Source organism: Pelophylax lessonae (assembly GCF_965119305.1).
Source record: "Pelophylax lessonae genome assembly, chromosome: 4".
Taxonomy (NCBI): Eukaryota; Metazoa; Chordata; class Amphibia; order Anura; family Ranidae; genus Pelophylax; species Pelophylax lessonae.
Window position 1 is genome coordinate 554,444,093 of NC_138771.1, and position 19,523 is coordinate 554,463,615.

General features: G+C 40.6%; 1 protein-coding gene across 1 annotated transcript in view; it reads left to right on the top strand.

Moving 5' to 3' along the window:
- The first annotated feature begins 1,776 nt into the window (after nucleotides 1-1,776).
- Nucleotides 1,777-19,523, top strand: part of GCK (glucokinase) — a 52,938-nt gene continuing 35,191 nt past the window's right edge. Inside the window, exons 1-3 of the mRNA XM_082255090.1 lie at nucleotides 1,777-1,947; nucleotides 11,378-11,540; nucleotides 18,004-18,158. Of these exons, the coding sequence (XP_082111216.1) occupies nucleotides 1,915-1,947; nucleotides 11,378-11,540; nucleotides 18,004-18,158 (351 nt within the window). The 5' untranslated portion in view covers nucleotides 1,777-1,914. The remainder of the gene's footprint in view (nucleotides 1,948-11,377; nucleotides 11,541-18,003; nucleotides 18,159-19,523) is intronic.

A 19,523-nucleotide genomic window follows, 5' to 3' on the forward strand; every position in this document is an offset into this window, starting at 1 on the left:
TGTCCAGTTAGCAATGGTCTAGCAAATAGACAAGGCAGCAGGGTTAGACCTGCAAGGGCAAAGATTGCTTTTAAAAGAGCTCATAAACACCTATCCACAGAATCCTTAAAATAGAGAACATCCTGAATAGGATCAATAGGAAGTGTAAGGTTTTTATTGAGAACTTAAAGGGCAATATCCACTACTGGATACATTGATTTCTCTTAAAATCTGTTTCCATAGGACACATTTCTGCAAAAAGCTTAGGAGAAGTAAATACCCACTTTAAGGATTGGAACAGTCATCATCAAGTGCCCATAGTGACTTGTTTTGGCAGTAGAGAATCAGATGCTGCTAGACAAAGACTAGTGTGCACTGCATCAATTAGTGTGTCCAGTAGCTTGAGTTTAATAAAATGCAGGGGAAGGAAAATTATCTGTGTTCCCCCCTACAAAATCAGTGTCCCCAATACTGTCCTCCAACCTGCAGTAAAGATAATTCTGCCTCTGATTCCTGAACAGGAAGTGTGGTGTTTCTGGCCTCCGGAAACCAAAGGCTCTAGAAGTGCTGAATGTTTTCCAAAGGATTTGGGGCAAATAAATGCTTTTACCCTGACCAATCACTTGCGGAAGCCCTACTGGTGTTTTTTTTTTTTTTTTATACAACTACATATATATATATATATATATATATATATATATATCTACACCTTTTTTCCTGCCATCTTCTTGCCGGTCCAATGATGTCACCAGAACTTATTCTTCCTCTGGCGGCAGTGGTGGGGGAGGATCGGGCATTCTTTCAGGACTGAGTGGCACTTAGTTCTGAAGTACTGTGTGCCCAGCCTGTGTGATGACACCTGACTTGGTCAGCAGTCTCTGACATTGCGCTACAGCAAATCCCCAGTTTCTTACCATGACTGTGGCATGTTTATAGCCTCTGATCAGTTCCTGCAGGATGTCCCAGTCTTTGGCAACAACACATATGATGAACATTATGTGTGGCCTTACAGTGATGTCAGGATACAACACACTTGAGTCCTCCTATATTACTGCCCGAGGTGAGAGTATGAACAACTAGTTAATGCATCATTGACAAAGCATGTGCGTTACTCAAAACTAAGCGAGAATCTCCCTCCGTTTCCCATTTCCAGTAAAGTTCACATGAAAGTCTATGTATTTCTTAACCTGTCATCCTACAGGAGGGGGGTGGGGGTGTGTTACATAAATGTATATACATGTGTGGGTTGGGCTGTGTGCTCAGCAGTTCTCAAAGAGAAGGACACATCTCCTATTAACTGCGAAAGTTATTGATTAACTCCTATACCATCAAAGATCAGGCTTCCGAATGAATTTGTCAGAAATATCTGAGAAGGGCAGCAGGTTCATTCACACATTCATCTTTCCATATGGGTCTTGCATTCTCCTTTTGGTATTCTGACCATACAAATTTTATTTTTTATGGATTCTTTATAATAATTTTAACCTAGATTGCATTTACTTACTCCAATTATTGTCACTGGGTTGAATTTTTCTCAAAATCTGACAACTGATGACTTTTTCTCTCCTCCCTCTTGTCTCTTCTGCCCTTTAAATTACATCATACATTGAATCCTTATCAAGTTGAACTGTGGGCTACTCACAACTAGTAGTGACAGGCTGGCATTTTGTAGCAGAAGAGACAACACAGAATCAAATGACCCTGGAGTTACACAACATATACTACACGCAGTCACATTATGAATAGTAAACGGACAAGACTCAACTAATACATCCTGGATGGACTAATTATTGGAGACACTAAATGTTACCAACACTTTGTATGTAGCACACATAGAGCACTCTTCAGACAAGAAAAGCTACGCTGTATACACATTGGAAACTGTTGACAAGGTGACAGTGTCACACACCTAAGTGTCTTGGTTGACCTCCCTGCATGGAAGACATGGAAAACAAACTGCATCCTGATGTAAGTTTTCGGATAAGATTTGTTAAGAAAATGATGGGGATGGAGGAGGGTAGTCGAACAATATTCTGTGACCTGTCTGAGATAGGATCCTTTTGTTCATTTGATATAACTTGTATAACACCAAGTGTAATACATGGTATAATAAATAATGTCTTGCTCTGTTATTTTATATTACAATCATACAATGCATGTGCCATTGAAAGTTCTTTTATTATTATTGGTGTTTTTTCTTATAAATACTAAAGTGTAAATCCAAAATCAATTCTAGTATGATTTTCATGATGTCACGCTATACAATTGTTTTTGTTAAAGCTGATCTTCATTGCATCTGAGCACCAAAAAACCAAAAACACGATTTATTTCATTTTTAATACTCCCCCATCCTTCCATGTCTCCATGCTTTATTTTGGTGAGAAATCACTTTGAAAAACACCCCCCTAGCAATTCTGCCCATGGCCATCTTGAGAAAGGGCAAATGATTCATGTAGCATTTACTTCCTGCCCTTAGCTCAAGTATGCATGCAGGAAAGTGTGCTGAGCTGTGAAACCCCTCCTTCCCTCCTAAAGACTCCTGGGATGTATGGCATAATTTGCCTAGGCATGAAACCAGGAAGTAACTAAAGAAATGTAAAAGAAAAGGTTTAAAACAAGTAAATATGATATACTTTCCTATCTATTTACTAATGCTAGCAGCATTGGGATACAAAATAATCAATGTTGATTGGAAGAGTGAAGTTCCACTTTAATCTGTTGCAACATTCCTTGACTGGAGAACAGGATTCCTTCTAGTAACAGCCCTTCCTATTGCAGACTGACACCGTTAACTACTGTTTTTACAATTAGCAGAAGCACTGTCGGTCTGCTATGTGCACTGCACTGCTTTGCTTGGCTCTTGGGCTGCCTATTAGGTCTATCAGGTTGACAGCTTAATGGCCAACTGATAGAGCTAGCAAGGCAGACTGACAACACTGCTGCTAATTGTGAGGCAGTGGCGTAGTGTTGTCAATCTTCACCAGGAAGTGCTGTTACTGCCAGGATCCCTAGGCAAGACACTTTGTAACAGATTAAAAAAAGAAAACAGCTGCTTAAAAAAATGTAGAGAGTGAGTGAGTGCCAAACATACTGTAAAATATACTTTTAAACTCACATACACTTTAAAGTAAGCCCATCATAGCTCATGGCAGTTTGTACTGTACTGCAAAAATCAGAGTTTACATTCGGAAAAATGTCAACATGTGAAAAATCTGAGCAAATCTAAAGATATAAGCTACAGAATATAAATGCAAATTCCACCGTTTCTTACGAAAACCTACTGTACGTAGGTACTGTACTGTACTGTACACAGTATATTCTGAAATTGTTCAAGTCTTTTATGACCTGCAGAATTTTGGTAGATTTAGAGTCTATTGCTGTCAGTTGCCATTGCTGTGAATGCACACGGGTATAGGATAACTGAAAAGTTTACCGCTCTTCTAGCTACACTGTAAAAGTGCGGGTGCACATCAAAAGGAATATTGGGAAAGCCCTTTGCAATGTATGAAATACAAAACAAGTAAAAATTATTCTGACATGCAGTCAGATTTAGGATCTTAATTTTTCTTTTCAGTGCCTAGTTTCCAGTTTGCTGTCTAAGCTGGCCATAGATGAATCAAATCTCAACTGGTTCAGCAGGGACAGGCCAAGGTTCAATCCATCTATGGGCAGGCAGTACAACCGGCCTGTTGGATTTTCTGCATGCGATCTCTGCCAGCAGGTATTGCCACTAGCAGTGACCATTGTGTTCTGCGGACCGGGAAATGCTCCCCAGAACACAATATCAACATCAACACTTACTATGTTGATTGTGGAATCAAGCAATTTTCTTTCCTTCCATCCGTGATGCACTTAGTATACACCACATTTGTGTACTATATGGAGGTTGTGTGTTCGTGCAGCAGCGTCTGGGCACCACAAACTGCCCACTAGAAAGCTGCTACTGCTTCAGATCTCTATTATTTCTTTAAAGTGTGTGTGACACCAAAACTTTTTTCTTAACCACTTTACCACTAGAGGATTTTGCTGTCTTACGTCTGGGCCACTTTTTGCGATTCGGCGCTGTGCGACTTTAACGGACAATTGCGCGGTTGTGGGACGCTGTACCCAAACAAAATTTACTTCCTTTTTTTCCCACAAACAGAGCTTTCTTTTGGTGGTATTTGATCACCTGTGCGATTTTTACTTTTTGCGCTATAAACAAAAAAAGAGCGTTTATTTTGAAAAAATAACAATATTTTTAACATTTTTTTTATATGAAATTCCCTCAAAAAAAAATGTAAAAATCAAAATTTTTTTAAATTTTTGGGCAATTTGTTTTCTGCTACCTATGTTTGGTAATGTTTGGTAAAAAAAATCACAATAAGTGTATTTTGATTGGTTTGTGCAAAAGTTATTGCGTTTACTAACTAAGGGAAAGATTTTTGTCATTTTTGGTGTTTTTTTATTTAACGAGTAATGGCGGCGATCTGCGATTTTTTTTGCGGGACTGCGACATTGCGGCGGACAGATCGGACCCTTGACTGACATTTTTTACACTTTTGGGGGTACCAGTGACATCACTGCAGTAATCAGTGCTATATATATGCACTGTTACTGTAAAAATGACACTGGCAGGGAAGGGGTTAATTTTATTGGAGAGGGAGGGGTTAATGTATGCCTGGTGCTTACTGACGTGTGTGGGGGGAAGGTGACTGAGTGAGTCAGGGACAGATCGGATGTTCAGCTATGCTGAACACTGCGATCTGTCACTCCCTGTCACTTAGGAGATCCGCCCGCTCTGTTTACACTGGCGGGCGGATCTCCAAACTAGATTCCCCGACAATCGGGGAAGAGCAGCGGCAATCGCCACCGCTCCTCCCCTGGCCCGACTCCCGCTGTGACTGAAAACAGTGGGAGCGCGCCTCCGGCGGCACGCGAGCGCCGCCTACAGGGGGAGAAGTCTAGCGACGTAGTACTATGTCGCTAGACGATAAAGAGCCACATTGCTGCAGTAGCAGCAACGTGAGCAGACGGCAAGTGGTTAAAGTGGTTGTAAACCTCTGAAATGAAAAATGAACAAAGCATATTGTTTTATAGTGTGTCTCCATCCAAAGCACATATCTGTGTATCATCTGGGGCTCTTCACTTCAGAAGTATGTGTAAGGGTTTACAACCAAGTTAGTCTTCAAATTGAATTGGGAAGGGCAAAATCCTTATCAGGTAATATGTACTTGCCTGTGTCCCACTGGAGAGATTTCCCCTAATTTCCTATTCTGAAGATGCAATTAGATCCTTTCATAGTGAACAGAATTTCAATCAAAAGTTGACCATAAATGTTTTGTTTTTTGCTCAGTAAATTGGGTTTCTAAAACAAATATACTCTATAATGGATCAATTTCCTTCTCTGCAAACAAAGGCCAAACACTGACTTTGTTGATGGGGGAATCCTTCCCGTGGAGCCATTGTGGTCTCCTGGTGGGAGGAGCTCTCCCCGCTGGGAGAACACAGTACATACTGCTACCGGCGATGACATCATATAAGATTTCTCTAGCCCCCAGGGCCCAATGAGAGATGTCCACCAATTCCCCCATCCATGCTAGGAACCCTCCCTGCCAGCGACTACTCAGCAGTCACTGCTCCAGTGACTGCTGAATATCTGTGTTTGTTTGATAGGTTTGTGCAATTTGAAGTTATCCATATTATCTAAGTAGATTTCAGTTTATGGCAGCAGTAGGGTTTTCACTCATACTTCTATGTTCTGCATCTCCGATTAAATGAAAATAGGAATAATAGACACCATCACAATGGCTGTGGCCTTTGGGCAGATATAATTACTGAGGTCCCATTACAAACCAGTGGGTGGGTCTGCCAGACAAAACTAATATAATAGTTTTAGTTAAAGTGAAATTTGAATATGAAGAAAAAAACTTATTGATGGGTTTTGAACCATGTACCCATCTAGATTTTCTTCTAAGTGTTGTCCTCGACATTGCTGCAAGTTTATCCTAACAGCCAACTGACAGTAATTGATCACACCCAGACGACGTCTTTTAATGACGAAATGCGTCGGTGGCACCAGACGCAATGTCCACACACCCCCCACCTATGCCGGCCCAATGCTTACATGCTGATTGGATACACTCGGGATGCCGCGATTGGACTCTCAGACACCATTTTTACATGCCTGCTTATATCGTCCTTTTGTGAGTAGTTTTTTTTAATAAATTCCTTTTATATGTTTACGGGATTAGGCTATGGTCTTCTGTTTATTTCCTTCATATATCCACTTGACCACCACGGAAATTGCTATGATGAATTCATCTGTTATGATACTGGCTTATTTCCCCTTGGAAGTCATTGATGCCTGTATGGATTGTTCCATTGCTTGGTGAGGCTTTCTCATTAAGTTGAGTAGCCATGGCGCTCTGGTAAGCTGCTTACTTACACCTGTGCACTGTGGTGTCTCCATTTATACACTTCCTTGGGTGTCATAAGAAGGATTTCTTCACGTTATTCCAGCTTGGATATCTTCTCCACAATTTTCTTTTGGACCTTTATTATTATTTTTATTACCTTTTGGGACTTTATTCACTATATTTCCCTAAGGTTTTTTCTCATTATTTATGGTTATATACTGTTATTGTATATCATTATTTTTATAATTAGCGCTACACTTCTATATTTTTGTTGTATTTTGATCATTGTCTGTTGATCTTGTGTTAGCTGCTTTTTTGCCTTTTTCACACTCATATTGATTATCACCCCTTTGCGCAGAAATTTCCCCCTTTTTTATTTCGTAATTGACCTTTATCTGGTTCTGTAAATGGTGCTTCAACTACATGTCATCTATTTCCTATTATCTGGTACTGAGTATAGTATGGAGGTTGTGACACTTGGCAAATTTAGCATTGAAATAGCTGCAAAGAGTGATCATTTCACTAAAAGAACCAGAATTCCTCATCTGGATAGGAAGCCCTTTAACATGTGCCTCAAACAAAAAAAAGAGAAGAAGGATTTAGTTTACTTTTATCCCAAAACTGAACTGCAGTCTTTTTGTTTGGCACTGTGAACTGCCACCTTAGGCATTCAATGTAACAAGCGATTTCACAGAAGTAATACAATAACCATGATTACCTTTATATAAATGATGAGAGTGTAGATTCATAAAGCTGAACTTGCACTTAGTATACACCACATTTGTGTACTATATGGAGGTTGTGTGTTCGTGCAGCAGCATTTGGGCACCAAAAACTACCTACCAGAAAGCTGCTACTGCTTCAGATCTGGATGTTTACAGCTAGCATCGTAATCATGTCACAAACCATTGATGGTTAGATGAACCACAAAGCCTAAGCATTCTCTACTGCATGGTATGCTTTAAAAGCATGCACACAGTGATGTTATTATTCTTATATAACCAAAAATATATTTGTAAATACGGTGTTGTATATAGGATTTTACTAGAGGCTACTTTAAAGTTAACCTCTAGGAATTCATCCACTTTCTAGGGTTAAGTCCAATGAGGTGCATGCTACCTCTTGGACTTATCTCTTCAAATTACAATTTTTATTTGTAATGAGAGCTGGGGGCATAGTTATCACTATACTCCCAGCATTCCAAAGCTGGAACATCTGGTCTCAACTCCTACAGCTGTAGAGTCATATGCAGCCACTCTGCCTGCCCCCTTCTCCTACCCAATCACAGAGTGCTTTGTATTCTTTAAATGTGCAGCAGAGGAGAGGGGAAAGGCAGAACCGCTGCTGCATGAGAAGAGTACAAACAAATAGCCACTGCCCCCACCAATTACTGGCTTTTGCAGCAAGGAGCACATGGAAGGGCGACGCATATCAAACAAAGTCAAGAAAAATTCCCAGCTCAACTTACCGACCAGCCTGTACCCAACTGAATTTTCCTGTCTAATAGTGTGGGTTAAAAACAGGGGTTTAGTTTGCACACATTTGCAAATACATGCGTAAGCTAGATGTCATTTCCTTTTTTCCCAGGCTTTACATTGTAGTGGGGCTGGATTGTGCAGCCATAGGGTTACAATGGTAAAATGTAAAAGGGGTTTTATATGAAGATGTGAGGCATCACAGTGCTGTGATATCTGCACATTTATAAATTGTTCACATATATATTAACTTTATTGAGATGGGTAGTACCACTACAGCCACCACAGTGAAGGGAAATTAAAGGGCTATCGGCATCTTAAAATAAAACTGGCCTAACCTCCTAAAAGATAAGGGCAATCAGCATCTTAAAATAAAACTTGCCTAACCTCCTAAAAGATAACAGAGACTTTCTGTTGTGTGCAAGTACTTGTTTAAATCTAAAGATTGACCCTTGTGTACAGAGGGGCTACCCTTTAATTGTAATCTTAGACTGTACATGGGGCGAAGTCAGTTAACTTTCAAATACCTGAGCCTTCACTGCCCACTGCCATTCTGGAAATTGACATTCCAGAGACCATATGGTGCATGAAATCTACACCAACAACTTCTCATGTGGATGAGATATGAATTATAAAACAGTGGTAAACTTAAATTATATGATGTTTGATCTGTCTTGATAGAGGCTTCCACAATTCAAAATGTAGCTGTATTTAGAGTTATCATCTTGATTTCACTATGTTAATTTAACAAAAGAATCAGTAAGCCTAAGAGGAGCCTGCAAAAAAAAAAAAATGCCCATTGATGGTCTGATCAGAAGAGTGCCCGGAGTGATAAGTCTCTGCAGATCGGACCACTGACTGTCTTTTTTCACAGATTCCTCTTGCACTTACTGATTCCTTTTACCCACCCGAGAACCCTACAGAGAACCCAGGATGGGAACTACAAAGGTATAAAGAGCGATCCTTGATCCTGCATGGAGACAGGTTTTCTCCATCCTTGTACTTGGAGTGATGCATTTTTCCACCCTTTTGGGTGCTCGCGGCCTCAACAGATGTAAGTAACTTTTCATCTCACCCCCTTCCCATTGTGGAACTACTTCCCATAGTTTTTACCTGTTTGAAACAATGTAACCTTTTTTTGAAGCAATTTACTAAACTATAGGACACGAGGCGATTGGGGGGAGAGGGCGGCGAGGGTAACAATGGCTCTAGGAAAGGTTATTTGGGGGGGGATTTGTGTTGAGAGGGTTGTGCTAGAAAAGGTGATATGGTAGAGGGGGAGGGGGATTTATGCTTGGAAGGTAATTTTTTTTGGGGGGGGGGGGATTTTGTTAGTAGGAATGATTGGGGGTATTTGTGCTAGGAAAGGAACTTACAAGGGGGAGGGGGTTTGTGCTAGGATGGGAAATTAGGGGAGGGAAATTCGTGTTCGGGGGGATTTGGAGTGAGGAGGTAGAGGATTTGTATTTTAGGAGGACATTTGAGGGGTGGTGGATTTATGCTAGGAGGGGGATAATGTTTTGGGGGGTAGGATTTATGTCAATATAAGGGTCAATATTAGCATGTGGTCCTAAAAGTATAAATAAAGATAGCTAAATGACAGGGGAGGAGATTTAATCTTCACGTGCAGAGAATTTGAGGCTCCTTGACCAGTCTGAACCCAGGAACCAAGGGGTTCCACAGGGACCAGAAGAAAGACCGACAAAGGTACTTGCAGGCACCAGCCTAGCTCTGCTGTTACCTTTTAAATGCTTTAGGCTAGGTTCACTTTAAGACTTGTCTCTGTTTGATTTGAGCCCTCTGTGCTGATTCCTCATAACACCTAACTGTAATATATACATTTTGTGACATAAGGAGATTACCAATTTTTTTACTCTATCCCACAGTGATCTATACACTGGTGAAGAATATGAGCGTTGATCTTGCTAGCTGTCAATAACGCATTTGATTTAATTTCTTCTGATGTGACTTACTGCTTTGGCAACATCTCCATTTTCCTCCAGTTTCGATAAATCAGGTGCTTTATGTCGAGAGCAATGGCCTGCAGTATTACACAACAACCAGCTTTCGGGTGAAAAAAAGATGATTTCTTATTAGCTACTATGGGATATTGCAGAATGCCCTTCTACACTAAAAACCTGCATTTCATGTATGCATTTATGCTATAAAAGGCAAAAATATGGTGATGTGTCAGCTTTTCTTCTAGCCAATGTGTTTGCACACTGTGCTGTGTCAATAGAGAAAAGTGGAGTGACAACTCTTATGTAAGAGCTTTTACTGTGGCCACATATACTTGAATTTAAGAGAAAATGAACAGTTACATTAACAGTATAGGTTGTATTTAATATATACCGTACATAGCTCTGTGATATATATATATTATGGATTCCAATGGCTTTGCAAGAAAATGCAAATGGTCTCCTATTTTAATTCTGTTAGAAGGCCTGTCAACTCCTATTACTAGATGTAACCCTAACTAAATGACATTTTGTTAGCTAAAGCTATGTGTATAATAAACAACTGCCATTTTTAAATTAAATATTTGTTTTAGTTTATATTATCCTTTTTACATCTTGCAGCCATTAATCTCCTGCAGCCTCTTTGCATCCTCATCTTGTCCACATGCTGTCTGGTGATGGTTACATGGCATTTCTCAGGAGGGTTCCTGATAGTGGCAAGAGTGGGCCATGCCAGAATAATGTTTGTAGCAATAGTCTTCATGACAGTTGATTGAGAAGCACAATTGTGAAAATGGGACAGAGCTCAGTAACATTATCCCAGGAAGTACCTTAATATCACTAGGGATTATTTTAGTTAAAGCTACAGATTGAAAAAGTCTGAGAATGAGCTTTGAAATCTGAAAGCTTTTATAAGATTTTATTGATTGGTTTACATATACTTTAGATCTCTGCCTAATTAGACAGAGTTTTTTTTTTTTTTTCATTTTAGTTAGATTAAGGGAGGTTTGTAGCCCCTGCCAGGTTTTTTGTCATCGGTGTCCCATTGGGGAGATTTCCCCCTCACTCCCTGTCCCATAGGATGTAAAAGGAAATCCCTGCAGGAAAAAGGAAGTAAAAGGAAATCCCTGCAAATTAAGGGAATCCCTCGGCGTCCCCAAATCACCAGAACTAGTGTTCCTATTGGAAGATTTACCCTCTCTTCCTGTTCTGGGGACAACCCAGAATTTGGGATTTTCTTTTACTTTTATTTTTAAATGATTCCAGTAAACAGGACAAATAGAGAGGGACACAGACAGCTATAAAAATCTGAAAGGGGTTCTAATTTATCTCCCCTCTGTCCAAACATTTTGCCTTTAGGTATGCTTTAGATTATTTTCAAAGCCAAACAAATATTGATAAGGAATTATAACAGTACATTTCTGGCATAGGGAAGGCTCACTGCAGACGAGAACCTTCCAATTACCATTTTTGACATGTTTAAAATTATCATCTTTATTACAAGTTACAGTGATTTTTAATAGATTATATTTTTTGGTATTTTAACATTTCTGTATTTCTATTTTAGGTGGAGCAGATGCTGGCGGAGTTCAGGCTTCATGAAGAGGACTTGCAGGTATTAGTGGGCAGGTTGCAGGCAGAGATGGAACGAGGCCTTCATCTGGAGACCAATGAAGAAGCTAGTGTGAAAATGCTGCCTACCTATGTACGATCTACACCTGATGGCTCCGGTGAGAAACCTAGGGTAGTTCCACACAGAAACTGCATGTCAATGCATAAATAAGTGTATTTATTGGTATGTACAGTTTATATCATGTACAATGACCTTAATTCAAAGGACCACTATATTTTATACAATTCCCAACTATGCACAGATAAGCCCCACTTTTGTAAAAAAAATTTATTTGACATTTATCATCATTAACATCAAGCAAAATGGCACCAGAAAGCTATGGGCATTTCATCTACTTGTTTACAGTACAGGAAGTCAACTATGTGTATTAAAAACAAAAAAACAACTTGCCATGCACCTTCATTTTAAAAGAGAAGTATGGCCAAAGCTATTTTAGGACTACGTCAGCCCTAAAGATCTCCTTGTATACTCCACAGCCTAAAGGCTTGCATTACCTGAGGAGAAAATTTGAACGAAGAGGATGGAAAAGTTTTCTTGAACAAACAAATTTCTATCAGTGAACGTGGTTTCTTTTGGGAAAGTCTATTAACTCCAAAATCAATTGTTAACCACTTGCCTTCTGTGCACTTACCCCCTTCCCATCCAGACCAATTTTTAGCTTTCAGCGCTCTCACATTTTGAATAACAATTGCACGGTCATGCTACACTGTACCCATATGAAATTTTTATCATTTTTTTCACACACATAGAGCTTTCTTTTGGTGGTATTTAATCATCTCTGGGTTTTTTATTTTTTACAAAAAAAAAGAAAAAAGACAGAAAATTTTGAAAAAAAAAAAAGTTTTTCTTATTTTCTGCGAGTAAATTTTAAAAATAAATACATTTTTCTCCTTCACTGATGTGCGCTGATGAGGCGGCACTGATAGGCTGCACTGATGAGGTGGCACTTATGGGCACTGATGAGGTGGCACTGATGAGGAGGTACTAATATGCCGCACTGATGAGCACTGATAGGCGGCACTGATGAGCACTGATAGGCGGCACTGCTGGGCACTGAGAGGTGGCACTGCTGGGCACTGAGAGGTGGCACTGATGGGCACTGACGGGCGGCACTGATGGGCACTGGCGGGTGTCACTGATTGACACTGACGGGTGGCACTGATGAGCACTGATGTTTAAAGACGGCCTCCCGAAAATGTGAGTCCGCGCTGCAGCTGTACATATGGAAAGAAGGGTACATTATGGCTACAGCGGACGTAGCGTCCCTGTATACCATAATTGACCACGAACAGGGATTAGAGGCTGTACAGTATTATCTAGATCTATGGAGCTCTCTACCCAGAGAACAGAAGAGGTTTATAGTAGACATTATCAAATTTGCGATGTCTCATAACCTCTTCTGGTTTAACAACACTTATTACCTGCAGAATAGGGGGGTCGCGATGGGGGCAAAATTTGCACCCAGCTTGGCCAACCTATTTATGGCCAAGTGGGAGGAGGATGTCGTCTTTGCGAACCGACCGCCACAGTTGATCCTGTGGTGGCGTTACATTGATGACATCCTCCTCCTATGGGATGGCAATGCCCCCTCGCTTGATTCCTTTATCTCCAACTTAAACATCAACAATAGAGGTATTAAACTAGATTATACTAGTAGCTCTACACAAATCATGTTTCTTGATCTGAATCTGGTGGTACAGGAGGACAAAATCATTACCACCACTCATTTCAAGAAAACGGACCGGAACAGCTTCATTCCACATGATAGTTGTCATCACCAATCATGGCTCAGTGCTGTTCCAAAGGGACAGTTCCTGCGACTACGCAGAAACTGCACCCAATTAAACGATTTCTTTCAACAGGCTAATACCCTTAAAATGAAATTTTTAGAGAAAGGGTACAACGTTTCCCAATTAGACACCACAATTAGGGACGTAGCGGCTGTTGACAGATCCTCGCTACTTCGTCCAAGTCTAAAGGGTAATGACAACCAAAGTTTTAGAAATTCTTTTATTACTTCATATTCTACCCAGCATTTTTTAATTAAAAATATTATTAAAAAACACTGGCCGGTCCTCAAAAATGACCGGATTCTGGGCCCTGTTTTATCTGAACATCCCAAGGTTATTTTCAGGGGAGTCCCATCTTTGAGACATAAAATAGCTCAAAACGTTGTTGAAAGACCAATCCAGCCCACTTTCTTTGGAGACTTTAGAGGTTTCTATCCCTGTCACAGATGCCAGATCTGCTCCCTCAATTCATTCAAAGGGAGAAAAATTTAAAAATTTGTTTCCTCCACGACTGGGCGAGAATACAAGATAGATTCTTTCATCACTTGCTCATCCACCAACGTCGTTTACATGTTACAATGTAAATGCGGTCAACAATACGTTGGACGTACCACGAGGAAATTACAGGTCAGGCTAGGAGAACACGTGGGCAATATTAGGAAAGGCTTCCCTGGTCATAGTGTCTCTAAACACTATGACCAATGCCACCACAATAACCCAAAAAATACACTCTTTATAGGGATAGATAGGTTTAAAGCTCATTGGCGAGGATCCAACGTGAGACGAGAGATTTCCAGGATGGAAACTCGTTGGATCTATTGCCTCAAATCCTACATTCCCTATGGGTTAAATGTGGAATGGGATGTAAACTGTTTTATTAATAATAGCTGATCTTAATTTTTTTAGCCGTTTATACCCTTTCTAATAAGTGGATGTTCATCTTGATTTATACAGGCTGGTTTTAAATTGTGAGGCTACATGTGATACACATTCCATTTAATATTTCACATTTTTCACATATTTTATTTTTATAATTTCACATATATTTATCACTATTTTTATTTTTATTTATTCACTTAATTAATTTTTTATGTAATTTTGGATACAGGGAGAGTAAGTAATGGGTTAATCACCTCACTATGTGTTCATTCACATGTTAATTCATATTATTCGACTAAAATTCACATTTTAATTTAACCCACTCCCATTCTCACTGTTTTCATTAACAGTGTGTTTTCATATTTTCTAATATAATTTATTCTTTCTCCTTTTTTGTGTCTTTATCACTTTCAGTGGTGTCACACTTATTTGGCCACTAGATAGCGTTTTACATTTATGGAATGAAATATCACAATGGCTAATTACTAAATGTGTAAAAGGAATTTGGTAAAATGTAGAAGGAATTAGACATCAATTCCTTTGCCTGTTTTTATGACCATTCAATATTCCATCTCACCCTTAGAGAGTTCTCAGTCTTAGTTATATACTTTGGTATATAGCTCTGTTTTTAATTGTATTGTGCTGTCAGAGCCTGCACCCTATACACCGGGATGTCAGAATAATAACGATGCTGTTAGACATACTCTGCTGACACCATCACCACTCCCTATTATAAGGGGTGTGTCTCCATTGACGATCGTACCTCCGACTCCGCCCTCGCCCTCATACCCTATCAGCTATGGGCGCGAGTGTGTCACTTCCGCCCGGATGACGATGAGTCATCAGAGGATACTGATCGTCACTTCCTGTTTACATCACGTGATGTGCATCACGTGACGTCCGTCTCCCCGCCCCTCTTACATGCTGGACGAATGGGCATTGAGAGAGACGGTGTAACGTGAGAATTACCTACCCCGTGAGAAAAACCTACCCTTGTCACTTCCGGCCAGAAATAGCTGAGCAGCGCAGCAGTGCGCATGCTCAGAGCCCAGGAAACATAATGGAAGAACTGAGGAGCTTACTAGTGCGCATGTGCACTAGTATGAAACGATCACGGTGTACCGTGAAAAAAACCTACCGACGCGGCGGTTACATAAAACAGCTGTGCTGAAATACGAGTCATCTCCGCTCCTGTCCCGGTCACTACCCTGCTCTCGGCTAGTAAATATAAAAGCGGCTCTCGGCTCTGTGATTTATGTTCTCATACACCTGCTGCCGCTTTTATATTTACTAGCCGAGAGCAGGGAAGTGGCAGGCACAGGAGCGGAGATGACTCGTATTTCAGCACAGCTGTTTTAATGTAACCGCTGCGTTACATACAGTGCCGAGCACCGGAAGGGACGAGGGGTAGGTTTTTCTCACGGGTAGGTAATTCTCACGGAACACCGGATTGTCACTTCCTAATCAGCATTACACCATGTGATGTGCATCACGTGATGATCGTCTTCCTGCCCTTTTTTGCCTGTTGGACGAATGGGCATTAAGGAAGACAGATCATCATTTCCTGTTAGCATCCAGTGTTAGCATCCAGTGTTACCTATCTCCAGACGGTCTCCTTTGACCTTTTACCTATGCATATTGGGCTACAAATATATCACTTCCGCCTTTCTGGGACTGAATACCAATTGGTTGAGGGGACTGTCATGAGACATAGGTGTGGGGGTATATAGGCGTGTGAGTTACGTCTGGGGTCACGCCCAGAAGAAGTCTTTCTTATGACGAAACGTTGGCGATCCCAGACGTAAACGTCCACACGCCCCCAAACGAAGCCGGCTGTTTATCTACATGCTGATCTGGAGACCTGCGGGACGCCGTGGTTAGACCCATGACCGGCGCATACTACATGCCTGTTTTTGTCTTTTAAATTGTAAGTAGTTTTTTAATAAATTTTACCTATTTGGTTTACGGGATTACGCTATGGGCCTCTGTTTCTTTCTACATATGGCTCTACGTTCATTGGAGTAAATGAAAAGTTCCAAGTGTGCCACATACTAATGAGATTGGTTTAACAACACACGGGAAACGTTTGTCAGCTTTGGAAGCCTTTGGAAACATCTGAGCTTGATATTGGTTGACCTACTGTTTTACTATCAGCTGGGAGAGGCTGTCTCATTAAATTGAGCAGCCACGGATTTCCGGTAAGCTGCTTGTTATACCTGAGCACAAGGGTGTCCCCTTCCTACACTTTTCCCTGGTGTCATTGGAAGAAAGTTATTTTGCACGTGGATTCACATTCCTGCACTCTAATATTGGGACTATTTATTTGGACACTACCCCTTCCTCCTGTTTTTTGTTTTCTTTGTACGTGCTTTTTAATTGTACACTGATTTAGCGCTGCACTTTTTGTTTTTATTGTATTTTTTGAATCACTGTTAGTTGATTTTGTGTCAGCTGCTCACTACTGCTTTTAATCATTTTGTTTTTCATCACTTTTAGCGCGGAAATTTTCTTTTATTTATAGCTGTACATAGGCTATAGCGCGGATGGGAGGAATTTAAAAGCAAACAAAATCCTTTGAATGACAAACAAATGTTCTGAAAATGTTCTGAGAATTTTTGTACAATTGTCCTAAGAATTTTCGTTCAAAATTCTGTCCATCTATGGCCAGCTTTAGCTCTAAAGAACGATATAATCATTAGACAGGATTTGACAGTGAATCTATCACTGGGCACAAGGCTTGTCACCACTGTAAAAACAAACACTGGCCTTGGTCAAACAGTGACTGCACTTCTACCTGTGTCCTTCACCCCCCCCCCCCCCCACCAGCACAGCGCCCTAATGATTCCTGTCCTCTTTATTCTTTACAAATCTTTTATTTACTGATGGGAAATGTGCTCGGCTGTGCAGTGGGAGTGCAGCCAGCAACTGAGGTTACACAATGTCACAGGTAAATAGCTGTGGGAGAAGTACAAGCATAGATTATAAACACTGGAATATAGAAAATAGTTGTTAGTCAATACTATATAGCATACTAAATGCAAGATAATATTTATGCACTTGCAAAAAAACAGTAACCTTAGTAAACCTTAGTGACCAAAAACATTACAATAAAAACTCAATTACATCTAATTATACAGTAGAGCAGCCTTTTTTCAGCCAGGGTGTCCAGGAATCCTGGGGTGCCTTGAGGTTTCTTCGGGAGTGCCTTGGCAAAATTTATAAAAAATTGTATACAAGCCAGCAGGTGGATCAAGCCTGCCTTTTGGTTACACAAAACCACAGGTTTTCATTTTGGTTCAATACGACTTTCAAAAGTGTTTTGAAGAAATACAAAAACACCATCAATCGCCCCTGGTCTGGAGCACCATGCAAGATTTGGCCTCATGGGGTAAGGATGATCATGAGAAAAGTGAAGGATCAGCCCAGAACTTCATGGGAGGAGCTTGTGAATGATTTCAAGCCAGTTGGGACCACAGTCACCAAACAAACCATTGGTTACACAATACGCCGCCATAGATTAAAATCCTGCAGCATCTGAAAGGTCCCCTCCTCAAGCAGGCACATGTATAGGCCTGTCTGAAGTTTGCTAACGAACATCTAAATGATTCAGAGAAGGATTGGGAGAAAGCGCTGTAGTCAGATGAGACCAAAATTTAAATCTTTGGCATTAACTCGACTCGCGTGTTTGGAGGAAGAAAAATGCTGACTTTGACCTAAAGTACACCATCCCTACAGTCAAGCATGGAAGTGGAAACATTATGGCAAGGGGTTAATGAACCCCTAATGTTCTTAAGCACTTGTATTCAACAGTTTTTGGGGCATATTGCAGTATATTTCCTTATATAATTTTGCATATGCAATTGTAACTTTTTCCTTGTCTGATTTGTTTAGAGGTTGGCGATTTTCTGGCATTGGATCTCGGTGGCACAAATTTCCGTGTAATGCTGGTGAAAGTCGGAGAGGATCTGGATGGAGAGTGGAGAGTAGAGACAAAGCACAAAATGTATTCAATTCCTGAGGATGCCATGACAGGAACTGCAGAGATGGTGAGAAAGAAGTATTTTGTTGCAGTCTGTCCCTATTGAGGAGATCTATTTTCACTTCCTGTCCCAACAGTAAAAAAGGGGAGATCTAATTGGGTTATATCGCAATCTCACTCTCAAAAAAAGAAGTTTGGGCTTAGGTTGGGCATGCGATTCTGTAAAGTGCATATTTGCATTTTATCGCCGAACGCTACGATGCAGCTGTATTGCAGTATGAATAGGATCACAGAAAAAACATTGTTTTCTGCATGTCCTACTGGTGACAGGTGTTTACACTGCAGTAAAGCACCAATCAGTGCACAGCAGATAGTGTAAATTGACCCTAATGGTGGCTAAACCTGCTTTCAGGCACCATGCACCCTGGATGTTTAGCCCTGATGCATAGGGATCTGACGTTTTGCATCAGGTGGAGAGAACAAATGTGCAGTCCAGCCCTGCTACAGGCAGACTGTAAGGGCTGATTCACACCAGCTGCTGTATTGCAGTACAGTGGTTGGTGTGCACTGCAGTGCGATTGGACTGAGATCAGGACAGTAATGGTGTGTTGAGCTCTGCAGATCACACGATTTTCTTTTTTTAAACAAACTTTATTGAGATGTCACACAGACAGTGGATTGCCTTGCGCTGTACGTAAATACTGCATGCGGTACTTTCTTTCAGCCCATTGTGCCTGCACATCACTGCATTGCAGTGGTGTATCCCAGGCACATAGGAGACAAGGCATTTTGCCTTGTCCATGTAGTGGGCCTGCACTGGAATAGCCGCCAAATACAGTCCCACCACATCTGGTGTGAATCTACCCCCAAGCACAATGAGAAACAGACAGCTGCTGTGGTTGGACAAGGCTTAACAGCACATCTAGCGGTATCTACATTTAGAGCAGTATGCACCCAGGGACAAACATCTAAAACACAGACTTAAGCTTGCCATACATGGGTCAAATTCTGAAATAATTTTCCTTTGAAAATTGTAACAAAGAATTTTCGTTCAAATTTCGCAGTTAGTGGGCCACAAATTTGAATGATCGGGCATGTTGGAAATTTTTAAAAAATGAAATTATTTTCTGTAACATGAGGTGAAAATGAAGGCTTGGTTGGTTACATTTCAAAATCAATGGTGCCACCATTGGATCACAAAATGCATGAAATTTCTGATTTTCAAAAGAAAAACCCATGTATGGCCTGTATTATTTCAACGCATGAAAATAGATTATACTTTGTTTTTAAAAATGCAGCACAATGAAATGCACAGAGCAATTGTTGACTGATAAAGTTGATGCTGTGCAGCCTTGAAACACTGCATGTCTTGTGTTGCGACTAAATGACTAAATAAAAAGCTCTTGTTTAGTAATCTCTGATGGGTAGAAGA